The sequence below is a fragment of the Mixophyes fleayi genome, chromosome 12 (genome assembly GCF_038048845.1).
Source record: "Mixophyes fleayi isolate aMixFle1 chromosome 12, aMixFle1.hap1, whole genome shotgun sequence".
Taxonomy (NCBI): domain Eukaryota; kingdom Metazoa; phylum Chordata; class Amphibia; order Anura; family Limnodynastidae; genus Mixophyes; species Mixophyes fleayi.
This window is the reverse complement of record NC_134413.1, coordinates 64,218,804-64,234,877: the sequence shown is the minus strand read 5'-3', so window position 1 is coordinate 64,234,877 and position 16,074 is coordinate 64,218,804. Positions and strand designations below refer to the sequence as shown.

The 16,074-nt window shown below is 36.5% G+C and overlaps 1 protein-coding gene across 1 annotated transcript; it reads right to left on the bottom strand.

The window, feature by feature from the left end:
- Positions 1-2,446: 2,446 nt before the first annotated feature.
- LOC142108332 (olfactory receptor 10A4-like) lies at positions 2,447-3,403 on the bottom strand. The gene has a single exon (XM_075191963.1). The coding sequence runs from the start codon at positions 3,401-3,403 to the stop codon at positions 2,447-2,449; it is 957 nt and encodes a 318-aa protein (XP_075048064.1).
- Positions 3,404-16,074: the final 12,671 nt, after the last annotated feature.

The window sequence follows — 16,074 nt, the reverse complement described above, 5'->3', positions numbered from 1 at the left end:
AAGTGTGTACACAATCACAACCAGAAGTGTAAGCATATATCTGTAGAGTGTACAGAGTCACAATCTTTTCAGCAGGTGGTTATGAGAGATGAAGATCTGACGGTAAATCGCGGAGGTGTGTATCGATAAATCGGCATGCTCATCAATACTTTCACCCATTGGTAAAATCTTTACAGAATTCGCATTTAAGGAAAAAATTGCATTAGTGATTATACTGGCCCTAGTAGTGACAAATAATGTAGACATAATATCAAATATTCAAGTAAGGGAGCACTTGGGAAACAATGATCATAATATCAACTCATTTGAAACTAGTTTCCAGAAGCAGCTGTATAAGGGATCAACTAGGACTTTAACCTTTAGAATGGCAAATTTGAATATGCTAAAGGAGTCTATAAAGTGCATAGACTTGGACACAGTTTTGAAGGAAAAAATACAGAAGAAAATTAGGCTGTCTTCAAAATGCTGTTGGAAACATATACGTATAAGTACAATAGTATGGGGAACAAATGCAAAATAATTAAGTCTAAAATAATGTGGCTAAATAAAAAGGTAAGGGAAGAAATTGAAAGGAAGAAGAAGCGTGCATTTATAATGTTTAAGTCTGAAGGGACTGGAGAGTCCTTCTGTATCTACAAGGAATGTAATAAAACATCCCAAAAAAAAATTTGATTGACTAAATTAGAAAATGAAAAACAAGTTGCAAAAGAAAATAAGACAAACCTTAAGAAATTTTTAAGTATATAAAAGGCAATATTTGTACTTGGGTCAAAAAACTGGTTGGAGAATAGGGAACAGAGAGTTGTGATAAATTGAACATTTTCTAGTTTGTCAAAAATTTTAAATGCTGTACCTCAAGGATCCGTGCTGGGGCCACTCATTTTAAATATATTTATTAATGACCTTGGTGATGGTTTAGAGAGCAAAGTTTCAATATTTGATAATGACACATGACACTAAAATTTGTAAGGTAATAAAATCAGAGCAAGATATAGTTTCTTTGCAGAAGGACTTTAATAAACTGGAGGATTGGGCGGCCAAATGGAATATGAAGTTTAACTTAGATAAATGTAAAGTTATGCACTTAGGGATCAAAAAAATGCATACAATTTATATAATAAATGGGTTATATTTAGGGGAATCTGTAATGGAAAAGGATTTGTGAGTGCTCGTAGACAGTAGATTACGCAATGGTGCTCAATGTCAAGCAGCAGCTGCAAAGACCAATAAAGTATTGGCATGCATAAAAAGGGCATAGATGTAAGGGATGACAGTGTAACTTTGTCGCTATATAAATTGTTGGTAAGACCTCATTTAGAATACTAAGTACAGGTCTGGGCACAACTCTACAGTCTTGGCCAGAAGTTGATTGACAACATGACAGGGTGAATTGCAGAGGTCTTCAAAAAGAAGGGTCAACACTGCAAATATCGACTCTTTGCATAAACTTAATGTAATTGTCAATAAAAGTCTTTGACACTTATAAAATGCTTGTAATTTTATTTCAGTATACTATACAGAAGGGATTGTTCCTGATTGAAATATATTTACGGTTGCTTCATTTGAACCAAATTCAAATATAAGTGAGGGATCTCAGGAAATCCAAATAGTTTGAACTTGATGGACTGGTGTTTTTTTTCAACCTCATCAACTATGTTACTATGTAGTGTGTACCGACAGCGACAAGCCCTACAAATATAATCCGAACTTATCCAAAACCGATTGCAAAAACAACAGACTTACCTGAAACCTGACCCTGCAGATCTCCGGTGGAACCAGAATGCTGACAGGAAGATATTTCGAATGGTCTTCAGCACTACAGCTTGAAGTCATCGCAACCTCTGTCAATGTTAATTTAAAGCGGCAAAGTCAGGACACTTAACCACTTAACCCGACATTGCCGCTTTAAATTAACATTGAGAAGGACGCAGTTACAAATGACATGCTCTTGACTTCGAGGTGTCTGTTATTATGCCTGACATATACATGCCATAATTGATAATAATATTTCGCCAGGTGTATCACCAAAAAATAATTATATTTTATACCACACAATTTGTGTCTGTTGTTTGGACATATTTGAATGCATCCAACTCTAAATTAGCCTCAAAAGTAATATTCTACAGCAGGTCGGGGCAACCTGTGGCTCTCCAGGTGCTGTGAAACTACAAATCCCAGCATGACCTAGCATCTATTGGCTGGCTCTCTACTAGCAAAGCATGCTGGGGCTTGTAGTTTCATAACACCTGGAGAGTCATAGGTTGATCAGGCCTATTCTAAATGTTCACTGACATAGGTTTGACATTCGGTAAAACGTTATTAATTCTTCCTTAAACACTGCTGATGTCAACTGAAAGAAAAAAAAATCAGAAATAAAAAAGATAAAGTTTTTATGTTTTTATTAGTCAATGAAAAAATACAATATCTATAAAGATAGGTTTAAAGCCTATTGAATATGAACATCGTTTTTCAGTGATCCTTGCTTTATAAGACAGTTTATTGAATTCCTTAAAACTTTCTTCACATCCCTGTTTCTAAAGGTATAAATAAAAGGGTTAATCATAGGTGTGAATGCTGTGTACATAAAAGCAAGATACTTGTCATAATGGCTTCCCTTAGGTTTGACATACACAATGATGGCTGTACCATAAAGTAAGCTCGTTACGATGAGATGAGATGAACATGTAGAAAAGGCTTTCTGTTTTCCCTCCTCACTCTTGATCTTTGAAACAGTCATTATGATATTGACATAGAATCCTATAATTAGAATTAAAGGCAAAACATTGATTAATATTGCACTTGTGCTAGTACATATAATGCTAATGAAGGGATCTGAACATGCCAAGTTCTGCAGAGGTGCAAAGTCACAGAAGAAGTGGTTGATCACATTAGGGCCACAAAATTCCAAACATGCTGTCATGACGACAGGGATTAACATAATAGCAAATCCCATGATCCATGGTAAAACAGCCAACTCAATAGAAAAAGCATGCGTCATTATAGCTGGGTAGTGTAAAGGATTGTTAATAGCCAGATGTCGGTCAAAGACCATTACTACAAGAAGATAACATTCAGTTACACCTAAAGAGCCAAAGATGTACAACTGGGTAAAACATCCATTGAAAGATATAATATTATCAGCTGCAATTAGATTGGCTAAAAGCTTGGGGACAGTGACAGACACAAACATAATTTCTATAAAAGAGAGTACACTAATCAAAAAATACATTGTAGTATGAAGAGATGGTTCTGTTCTGACAAGAACAATTATAGTAACGTTCCCCATGACACATGTAATGTAGGTCAGCAGAAAAATAACGAAAAGTAAATTCTGAAACTGGTGTAAATCAGCAAAAGCCAATAAAATAAAATCTTTTACAACAGTTTTGTTTGTTTCCACCATTTTGCTGACAAATAGATACCTATAAGAAAAAAGATCAGGTTCCAAAATTAGTATGTAAAGAAAAATATGAAAGATTCAGAATTGTATGTACCTTATTGTTATCTAACTAAATGCAAAGGGTTTACTGTATACAATACATGAAATTCCAGAAGTTGTTTCTTGTTTTTTAAGAAAATGGAATTTTACTACTAGTACTTTAATGCAAAATACATTTATTCGATTAGTGGTGTTTTACAAAATGTTATTTGATTATATCATATAAGTGAGCACATATCTTGTATCATATATTCCATAGCAAACATCAGAAACTATCTTCAATCAGTTTTGTACAAGTTAAATAATTGGACAGCAATATGAATAAATTACTGTAAGTTACAAAGTTTTATAACTTGCGATTGACCAATGTACAATAACGCTAATTGGCCATTTTATTGGATTTTTTTAGTTAATCTAACAAATATACTTTTTCTAAACAATGAGTAAAGCAGTGTCATGAGATTGGTGTGAGCACTGAGATAAAAATGACAGATTATTCCGGAGAAGCATTACACATATTGCTTGGAATTACCTTGGGACCTGCTAATAAGGAGAACTGTAAACATCTTTATATTTTTATGAGCCTAGTGAGAGAAGTGAAAATATCTACAAATTGAAAAAAGTGATGTTTGTATATTATTGTGCTTATTTCCATCTTATGTAACCTACTCAGTAATGTATTATATGGGTTACTCAACACTTATCACTATTACTGCAGGAAATGTTTAATTGTATTAGCCTTGATATAAGGGTCACTCTTACTGGGTAAATGTAATTTTAGAAACCCAAAAGACATATGTCATAGTTAAGTAACATTAGTCAGTTAGGCATACTACACCATAATTTAAGATTTTTAAATACTGTTGCATTAATGTGTCTATCTCTGAAAACATAGGTTTATTTAGTATTATATTTAATATATAAAAAAATGATCACTGCAATAAGTATATACTGTAGATATCGATATATTATTGTAGAGGGAGTTTCAAGATAAGACATACATTGTTCACATAGTTATATACAATGTCATTTCAAAGCAAAATAATGTGCACACTGCTTCAATTAAATATAAATACTTTTCTTGCAGAAACTCTATGCTTTTACTCTGATTTTCATCTGCTGACTAAAGTCTGAAAAGTTCATTACAGCAACTTAAATTGTTTCTTCTGGGCTTGTTCCCACCACTGTGTTCTAAAAAGCAGCTCACCCTGTTTCTCATGTGTTAACAGAACAACCGTATGAAAATCTTGTGGAAAATATATCAAAGACGCATCACTAAAACATGTCTAAAGCACACAATATTTTTCATACATTCTTATGCATATTCCAAGGATATATTTAAAAATGACTCTGGGTGCAGAAAATATTGACTTTCAAACTGTTTGCAAATATTTAGTTCAAAATTCAGATTTCGTATCAATCCATACATTCTCAATATCTGTAGTGCTTCATAGAATTCAACACCTGTCAATCTATTTTATACAAACATTAAGTTCTGGTTTATTTGCACCACAGATGTGCCTTATGTTGTCAGCTGCCGGCAGACTGTGTTTTAGCTATTAGAACACATAGAGGTACATATAATACGCATTTTTACATCTGAACATGGCACAAACCACTAGTGTTTTTTACGCTTGCGTAATAGTAAACAAGAACACAATTTGTGTTCAACTTCACATGAGTCCCATAGACGATCATGGACCACATATCAAATACATTACATTGTTTTCTATGGAGCATAAAACACAAATCTACTTGTTGCTCATCCATAAAAAAGAATGTTTTTTCCTTAAGCTACAAGAAACCATGAATTTACATTTGTAGTAATTAGTTACTTACCATTAGAAATGAAGTCATTATATGTAAGCATTTACCTTAAGGAAAATCTGAAGTTGTTTTCTGGATAACACATGTATACATAATCAATTATCAATTAATCATCATTTTCTAACTTTTATTTAAACGAAAAAATATATTTATTGTAAATGAAAAAATATAATTGCACAAACATAGTAGAAGAAACTTAAATAAATATGTGTTTGAGGTGAAGATTCTGTTATTTATATCTCAGAAAAGGGGATAGAAGAAGATTCTGCTGCAGATTCAGCCATGGCAGTGTTAGAGCCAGGTAATGTAACTTAACCTTATATACACCTTGTTATAATGTGTGCAAATAAAACATCTTACTCAGGGGACAATTGTTTCCATTGATACTTTAAATAGTTCTCATCATCCATTCATTTTGGTATTAATTAAAATAACAGTCTTAACAAGGTCCTTGTTAGATTCATATTTTTCTCTGCACTATAAAATCACTAATTACTGTAATATTGCGAGCATTGAATAAACAGTTTGCTATAAATCAAACCCTAAATATCTGAAAATAAATCTGGAAACAATGCATCAAATTATCCATTAATCTGAAGTGATAAATTATTTTGCCTCTTTTACCTGTTAAACAGAAATAAACCTTTGTAAAACATCTTATTGCCCAGTCATGTACCTAACTGGTCAATATAATAGCACAAATTTACATTAATAATACAATAAAACAAATGGGATCTACACTCCTAAAAACAGACCTTGCAGCTTTAATAAAATAGGAAAACATAAATATAGCAAATAAAGTGCACTGATCTTATAACGTAAGTGTAAGTGGGGTATGGAAAGAGTACAAAGTAAGGTAAAAAGATATAACATGTAGCAAGAAAAAATAATTTTAAAGCAAAGTTATTCTGTTATTATATTATTTGGATAGACGGCCTACAGGAACATATTAAAAAAAAAAATCATGATTTCCAGTGCTCTCATACAATAAAGCATATTGTCAAACTAAGTAGTTAAAAATGTGTTTATTGCCCCTTGTGCAAAGAAATATTGATGGAAACATCAGCTCTTTGCACTGGTCAGCAATATAAAATAAATGTATCTTATCTGTAATTTTTTCTTAAAGGTTCCTCCGGTGAGGCTTGTTTTCTCCTTTGGCTCACTCAAGCTAGATATATTCAGAGATGCCACCAGCAAGTCAGTAAATTGCAGAAAGGAGGGCACTTCCTGAATACAGAGGCTAGTTTGTCAACATAGAGAAGGAACTCAAACCTAAGCAGAAGGGTTCATAGCACCTGGATTAACGACCTGCTCCACCATTACAAATAATTTACTGTGGGGGTGTGACTTGACGGCCACATCCTCTGGACGCTCAGGCTGCTGCAATATAAAATACATCAAAATTGGGCACTCACCTTCCCAAACTCTGCATTGTTGACCACCACAAGGCATCATTGCCTGATTCAAGTAAATTCAGATTGGGTTTTGTGATGCCCCTAATACTAGGCGCCAAAGCAGTTGTCTCAATTTGGTACTCACCAAGTGCTATATCCTGAACTACATTACACAGCTGAGACATGCACATATCTGCCAGTGCTCTGTCTCCCACACCTGATGCGACATACTGCAACCAAAAAGGGCCAGATCCTCTCCAATGCTGGACGCAATCTTCACCTGAATCTGGAGATGTCCCGAATACGGGAGCATAAAACTTACCGGCATATCTCTGATTGAGACCCATCCACCGACCATCATCAGCGAGCAGCACTGAATCCCTCAGTCCTCTTTCCTTTCTTCAGCCACCTGCAATGACTTCAATTATCTGACATAGCTCCAGCAATTACACTGGACGTTTCAACAATTTTCACCTGTTTTCAATTTGATCAAAGGAGGTGCTTACCTTGAGGCTTCCTTGTTTATTTGTTTGAAGGGTTTTAGTTGTCAAACTGACAAAAATCAATTTCTCCACAGAGCTTTGAGATTCCTCAGTGCTATCATTGTTTCGCTTCAGTCTTCACTGTTACTTCCAGGTACCAAGCAGAACGACTGTTGTGCATGTGCTCTCTGCTGGGGTCCACTTTCTGGACTCTGAATTCAACTGGAGTAGCCCTGGCTCTGCTTGCCACTTACCTTTTATCCTTTGGAGCTCCTGCTGCTGAGTGGATGTCTCTGCGACTACACCCAAAGCTCCTATTGGAGACCACTCATCTGCCGGCTGCCGCGCCTACTACAGACCATGGCTTGGGCCTACTTTCCATCATCCGATATACCACGGACCTCCTGTCTCCCTATCATGCCTTGCTGCATGCTGCTGAATTCTTCTGGACACCGACTAGCCTCCATCACCTGTCCACCATTGAAAGAATTGACTGTCATGAAAAGAGAATAAGATGAAAGAAATACTGGACAGGGAAAAACAGAAAAACCGCTGTTCCATGCTGGAGGTGGGTGGAATGGGTCCAAGTGTCTCTCTGCTACTCCTAGGGATGTAATGCTGGTCATCAACACTTGGTACCTGTCTGTCAAACAACTTGAGCTTAGGAAATTATAGTCTATAACATACTCTCCCAGTCTAAAGTCATAACAGTTAGTGTAACATATCAGGAGACAGTGTTTCAATTGTCCTTTGTTGCTGTCTCACTATTTGCTTTTCTTTACAATATCTTGAATAGTCTCAACAGTCTCTCCATTATAAACTCATCTCAGGAAAAGTCAAAAGTATTTCAAAAGGTGACAGGCTTAAGAGGTGGCTTAGGAGTGATTCTGATGATATGAAGGACTAGTGGCCAAAGCTACCAGCCACTCCACTGTAGTTTCAACCATCGCTTTTCAATTTGGTATATGTAATACTCTTCACTCTATTTTCCCACTGGCTTGTGGCTGATATAGAGTATGTAACTTTCTATCACTGCTCATAAATTGTACTCATTATCTAAAAGTGATTACCAGTAAAATGAATACCCCTATCACTTTCTATATAAATCTAGGGATACCATATCTACTAACAAAAATCTTAAATAACACACAACGATATTAGAAACATTTGAATAAACCTTTACCCAGATATATTTCATAAGAACACCAGTATATACTTGACAATCCTGCAAGGTGGCAATTGGATAAAGTTGATTTGTTTCTTCCTAGAGAAAGTCCATCTGTAGGAGTTGTATGGGATAGCTCTATTGGTGTCTTCCTGACATTTTCTCCCATTCAAGTTAGTCAGGACATTGCCTTCCTACTATTGTGAGAAGAAACCTCTGCTGCACACCAGTATGCTTGTACATACCTTCTTTACCCAGTTGAGTCAGTCCATGCCTCAGCTAGGCCTGGAAGATACGTTCTGGGAGCCACGGGCCTACCTCGTCCATTTCTCCAGAGTCCAGAGGACTCCTGGCCACATCCCTTCACCTTCCAGACCCCTTTTTCCTGCAAGCAACACAAATCTTATATTTTAACTAATACTTGTGTGTTTACAGTTTAGACAAAAAGCAAAAAAAACATTGGTTTGTCGGTTGTCGTGTGTGTAGGCTTTAAATTAAATAGTTGCTACTTCATTTGGTAACTGTCACAAGTCCTTCATGTAATGTGAGTGTGTTACTCATGTCCTGCTATTGTCATAAAGTTCCTCAGTCGCCTCAACGTCGCCTCAGAAAGTACTCAAACCAATGTATATCAACTGATTTACCTTCTGACAACTCACATGCCAATTTCAGTCGCACAAGTTCAGATACCTGGCTAAGTGAGGAGGGCAAAGGAGTCAATTTTTATAGCATCTTTATCATTTCTAACAATATCCAGTACATGTTCGTCTGACTATGAAAAATATAAAACATGCCAATTTTACATTTTCTAAAGGGTTTTACTTATGTCAGGTCTTGTGGCAAAAATCCTAATCAATTGTTCCACACAGAGATGAATATCTACATATCTGCCTAATTCACCTTCAGCTAGTCTCCTGTCTCCTTCCACCCTTTGTGCATCTAGAGGCACACTTTGTACACTTTGCTCAGGAGACTAAAGGAAGATACCACATGCAATCTATAAAACTGTGGAAATTATATTTCCACAACAAAACAAAATAAAAAACAAACATTTAGCTACCATCGTGACTATGTCAGTGTAGTGTGTGTACCCTTATTCTTTCTGATGTCAAAAATGTCTCGGCACCGTGGGTGAGACAGTATTGGACCTTTGACTGGCTGGCTGTGATCTATCCCTTTGCAACCACATGTCCTGTTATCGAGAAATGAATGAATAAACCGTTAGTTTCAAACACTGTTGATATAAACAAATCAGGACACAGCAAAACTAATTTTTATACTGCACCCCTTATTTGGTTGAAAAAAAATTGAAAACTGTCATGCAAGATATGTGTCCTGATATTAAGGTTGTCTAATAGACTTTGGGACAGTGTCTACATATTTTGTATCTCTTTACAAGAAAAGAATAAGATATTGACAGTTCGAAATGCAAAGTATAGGAAATAAGACAGCAAAAAATAACAATAATGAAATGATTTGCAGAAAACCAGAAAAGCAGAAAAGGATAAAAGGAGATTTACAGCAAAATACCAGCTGGATTGGGCACTATGGGGAATTGGCTCTCAACTATTCCACTAATCCCCTTGACACTTAACTAATCTATGACCCCTCCTCCATTTCTATTAAATTTAACAGGGAGTTACATCACCCATCCAATCCAGTGTCATCTATCAGCTCATAAGGAGCCCGGTATTTCTGATCACAATAACTATACACCTTGCGATGGATTTGTGGCTATAATAGAGAAGTGCAAAATTAACCTTTGTGATGCATACTCTGTATCTCATCCAATTGTTGCCTACGTGTTTTCCCGCCGAATAACCAGTTTAAACTGACCCATACACAAAGCACTTTTTACAATTAATCTCATATTGCTCATAACTTGTGAACACTAGATGCAATCGCTACTCTGTCGAAACCGGGCTAATGCTGGTGAAATAAGCTTTAATATGAGACTAAACTCTTTGCCTTTTAGAGGACCTGAACCATAAAAACCTTAACTTTAATATTATCTATGTATAATTAATCTCTATTGCATCTTACTAATAGATAAATATGGATTGGAACCTTAATAAATGTGTGTTACTTACAAGTGTAAGTGCAAATGTAAATGTGTGTTATTAATCCATGAGATTGCATCATAACACGTGGCGTACTAATTGCAATCGTACGGTAAAACAATATTAAATAATTTGGTTTACTTCATCCAAATATTTGACTTTCACAAGCCCAACTGGAATTCTTGGACTCAATTTTTTGACAACTAATGATTTGAGTTTTATTGTTTATTATTTCTTTTTATCATTATTTTCGTTTTTTTCTATTACTACTGCTTCTTTTAATGTACCCTGAAAATGTTTCTTTTTGCTTGCTTTTGCCCCCCCCACACTCTCTTCCTTGCTCCCCCCCTCATCCCTTTACTAACACTCCCTTCTTCTCTCCCTCCTTCTCTGATTTTCTTCTAGATTCTCTTAATTAATGCAAATATAAGTATCTATTCATTCCTAGCTAGTCATGTATTTCTTGCCTTTTCTCTTGGAAATGCTGACCTGACTTTGTTTTCGTATATATGATACTTTTCTGTATAGTTTTTACATCCCCATTTTTTGCTGCCTCCTCCCCTCCTATATTTGTTAGCTCCATTCTGCTTGTAAAACTTTCCAATAAAACATATTTAAAAAAATATATATTTTATATACAGTGTGCATAAAAACATATAAAAAATGAAAAGATATATTTTTTAGCATATATTTTTTTAATAATGATTATAGTATTAATAGTTGTAAATTCATCTTATAAATTATTTTTTTTGCATACGTTGTAATGGGACTTTGTGGTACCCCAAAGCCCTGTTGATCAGCACAGAGGAGTTCATAAACGCTTTTAAAACGCAGGGCTACAAGGGGTTAATTGTGCTCCTGAAAACTTGTGCCCAGGAGTGATTGACAGGAGGAGGATGAAGGCCCTGATTGGCTGGGGGAGTAACAGGAAGAGGATGTGCAGGAAGGAAGAGAGAGAGAGCAGCATGGTAGAAGGAACAAAGTGGAGGACGTGCAGCCGAGCAGAGAGAAGATAAGCTGCTGCCAGAACTGTGACATTGCCAGCAAAGCGGACAGAGAACAGCTGGGGACACGCAGCGGGGCGCCAAAGACAGTCTCCACTAACTGCAGAACCATCTCAAGGTAAAACCCTAGCCTGCAGTGTACTGCACACACCCCAGTGTCAGAGGGAAGAGTGATGAGAGAATCTATCCAAAACTGACATTGCATTCTTGTACAAGGAATGATTGTGAGAGCTTTTCCCCCAGATCATACCTTTACACATGCTGCAGGGAACAATTAAGACGGTCGTTTCAGCTATATCCTGTGTGTGTGCTGATATCTGGACATTATACCCTGTTGCAGAGCACATGTGCTGATAGAGATTCATTGACTGTTGAGAGAACAGCACCATCTTGTGGCTGAAATGAGCAACAGCCCTGCTTTCTACTATAATACTTAACCCTTGATGGAAACCTCTGCAGCACATTGGAACACTACCAAATTCCTGTGCACAGGTCAGCCAAGGACTGAGTGGAAAATATGGTAACGTTACCGGGGATAATATTGGTGCACCAAATGTTTTAGATGATGTTAATGTTATGTGATTTACCTAAGAATTGATTTATTAATATTGAAGGTGTGACATTCAGTGTTAGTGGTACCGCTGCAATTCAAGTTAACTCAGCAGTAGATGCTAAAAGTGGGGCGCCTGACCCATAGGAAATAGCACGGTACCCCAAACACCTGAATAAGAAGGAGCCCTCTAGTGGGCACGGTAGTGACTGTAAGAGTCTTGATGGGTTATTACTGATGGTTCTTGCATCATCCCCTGTCAGATATTGCTAACTTGAAAGTAGTAACTGTGATTACCAGTGTGCCTTATTAGACAATGTGTATGTTATATGTTAAATGCTATTGTGCTTTATGCTGATCAGATGCATTATTTTGTCATACTATTGAACTGAAGGGGTCAGTGGCGCGGTGTCTTACCGAAACTATCCTTACCGCATTCTCAATAAACCCAAGTTGTTTGACCAATCCTTGTCCCTTTCATTGAAGTATTTATCTCTTGACCACCGGATATCCGAACAGAAAAGAACCTGACTCGTGTCTGGAGGACAAGGTAAGGGAAGGATTCCCATCAGTACCCGACCACCACAACTTGATATTGCACATAGACATGTAAGTATCCTGCAATTTATTCTGTCTGTCTGCATGCGCCAAGCACTGTACCGCCAGAGCATATTTATTCAGATGGAGATGTTTCTTGAGATCCACTTGTATTTGAATATGGGCGTATGTGTGTGCAAGTTTCGTCCGTTTTTTTAAAGACAAGTTGTGTTCACATTGTGTTCGAAAATAAATCAGGCCCTGTGTGGTTTTTATATTTATTTTGTGAGATACAAATGGAGTTTCTTTTATTTGTAAGGGGAAGAATATAAACTTATAATTGATACAAGTAAAGATACAAGCTCAAGAAAATAACTGGACATTGGTTGGACACTTATTTATTTTCTATTTTTAATATATGATACATATGACAGCGCTGTTTTTTTGCACCAAATGCATTTGTGTATAAGTGCTGGAAGCTACTGTTAAGCTAGATTATGTCATTTCATATGAAGAATAAACTTCTTTTACAAAGAGAGAGCTCCGGCACTAGGACACAGTGCAGTATGTGCTGGTCTGGATCTAGGGCATAATCTAGGGATTCCTGCAGTGATTTTAACAATTTTTTTGTGTATAATCTTATCACAATTTAACAAAATTATTTTACTCAAAAATAAATTACTTCTAAAGTTAAAATATTGTTTTTTTAAAACCCTTATATTATGTGATTTTTCACATTTTGTATAAAAAACAAGGGAACACACAGTAAATAATATCATTATGAAGTGTGAATTACAGACAACACAAGACAAGCTATATAGATAGGGTGGGATTCCTTAACTAAAGTTGGGTACACACTAATGCAACTATTCTGCAGATCACACAATATACAACCTTTTAGTCCGATATTGCATTAGTGTGTGTACGCTCCCACGATCCTGCTTTATCACAGCAAAACACATCACATTGTCTGATTCGATTTTTTAAGCTTCCTAAAAATCATGATGGAACGATGTCGGGCAAATGTGGAAGTGTGTACACATTCACAACCAAAGTGTAGGCATATATCTGTAGAGTGTACAGAGTCACAATCTTTTCAGCAGAGGGTCATGAGAGATGAAGATCTCACATCTGACGGTAAATCGTGGAGGTATTAATCGGCATGCTCATCAAGACTTTCAGCCATTGATAAAATTGTTACAGAAATCGCATTTAAAGATAAAATTGCATTAGTGAATATACTGCCCCTTGTAGTAACAACTAATGTAGACATAATATCAAATATTCAAGTAAGGGAGCACTTGGGAGACAGTGATCATAATATGGTCTCATTTGAAATTAGTTTCCAGAAGCAACTGCATAAGGGATCAACTAGGACTTTAAACTTTAGAAAGGCAAATTTTAATATGCTAAAGCAGTCTATAAACTGCATAAACTGGGATGCAGTTTTTAAGGAAAATATACAGAAGAAAAGTGGGCTGTCTTTAAAATGTTGCTGGAAACATATACGTATAAGTTTATTAATATGGGAAACAAATGCTAAAGAAATAAGTCTAAACTAATGTGGCTCAATAAAAAGGTAAGGGAAGAAATGGAAAGGAAGAAGTGTGCATTTAAATTGTTTCAGTCTGAAGGGACTAGGCTGTTCTTTCCGTATCTACAAGGAATGTAGTAAAACATGCAAAAAGGTAATTAGATTGGCTAAATTAGAAAATTAAAAAGAAGTTGTAAAAGAAAATAAGATAAACCCTAAAAAGTTTTTTAAGTATATAAATGGTAAATGATTAAAAAAGACAATATAGGACCTCTAAGAAGTGAGAAGGGTGGATTGATTAATGATAAAATGGAAAAAACAGAGGTATTAAACACTTTCTTTTTCTCAATATTTATTAGAGAGGATCAAATGGTAGGAATAATACATAAGAATGAAAATGCAACCATACCATTAATTAATACTAGGCTGAAAAAAGGAAGATGTCCAAAGGCGACTGAATAAAATTAAGATTAATAAAACTCCAGGTCCAGATGGCATACACCCAAGGGTTCATTCGGAGCTAAACTCAGAAATAGCTAGACCACTAATCTTAATTTTCATAGATTCAATTTTATATGGCCCAGTACCAAGGGATTGGCGTATAGTAGATTTGGTGCCGGAATGAGATTACAACCAGGGAATTGGCTCACTCACAATTTTGCCTAAGAACACAGCCAAGAATAAAGAATGATACCAAAATATTATCCAAGAGCAACTTCTCCCAAGTATCCAAAAACAGTTTGGTGACGAACAATGGCTTTTCCAGTATGATGGAGCACCTTTCCAAATGGCAAAAGTGATAGCTTAGTGGCTCAGGGATCAAAACATCAAAATTTTGGGTCCATGGCCAGGAAACTCCCCAGACCTTAATCCCATTGAGAACTTGTGGTCAGTCCTCAAGAGGCGGGTGGACAAACAAAAACCCCAAAAATTAAAACAAACTTGTCTGAAGAGGTGGGTTTTCAGTGAACGTTTGAAGGTTTGAGAACTAGAGGAATGTTATTGTGCGTGGGAGGGAATTCCACAAAGTGGGTGCAGCCCAGAAAAAATCCTGTAACCGAGAATAGGAGGATTTGATGAGAGTGGTGGAGAGACGTAGATCTTGTGCAGAACGGAGGTGTCGAGTAGGGAGATATTTCGAGACCAGTGAGGAAATGTATGTCGGTGCAATTTTGTTGATGGCCTTGTATGTTAGTAGAAGAATTTTATATTGGATTCGTTGAAATACAGGCAGCCAATGCAGAGACTGACAGAGTGGCTCAACAGAGGAATAACGGTTAGTAAGGAAAATCAATCTAGCCGCTGCATGCAAAATAGATTGTAGGGGTTCAAGTCTGACTTTGGGAAGACCAGTAAGGAGGAAATTGCAATAGTCGATGCGGGAGATGATGAGTGCATGAATTAATGTTTTTGCGGTGTCTTGTGTCAGATATGTGCGTATTCTGGAAAAGGTTTTTTAGGTGTATGTAACATTATTTAGATATAGAGTTGATGTGGGGATTAAACGACCGTTGTGAATCAAGGATTACACCTAGGCAACGAGCTTGCGGGGTGGGATTTATGGTCATGTTATCAACAGAAAAAGAAATGTCAGGCAGGAAGCTTCTGTTTTTGGGTGGGAATATTATTAATTCCGTTTTTGAAAGATTGAGTTTAAGTTGGCGAGAAGACATCCAAGATGAAATGGCAGAAAGACAGTCAGTAACGCGAGACAACACAGATGGTGAAAGATCAGGAGAGGATAGATAAATTTGTGTATCATCCGCATAGAGATGATACTGAAATCCAAAGGAGCTTATTAGTTTTCCAAGAGAAGTGGTGTAGATAGAGAATAGCAGAGGACCTAGGACTGAGCCTTGTGGTACTCCACGGGATAAAGGAAGCGGAGTAGAAGTGGATCCAGAGAAATTAACGCTGAAAGAGCGATCAGATTGGTAGGATGAGAACCAGGATAGGACAGTGCCTTCAAGACCTAGGGATTGTAGAGTTTGTATGAGGAGAGAGTGGTTAACAGTGTCAAATGCAGCAGAGAGGTCCAGGAGAATTAGAAGAGAGTAATGGTTATTATTTTTTGCTGTGATC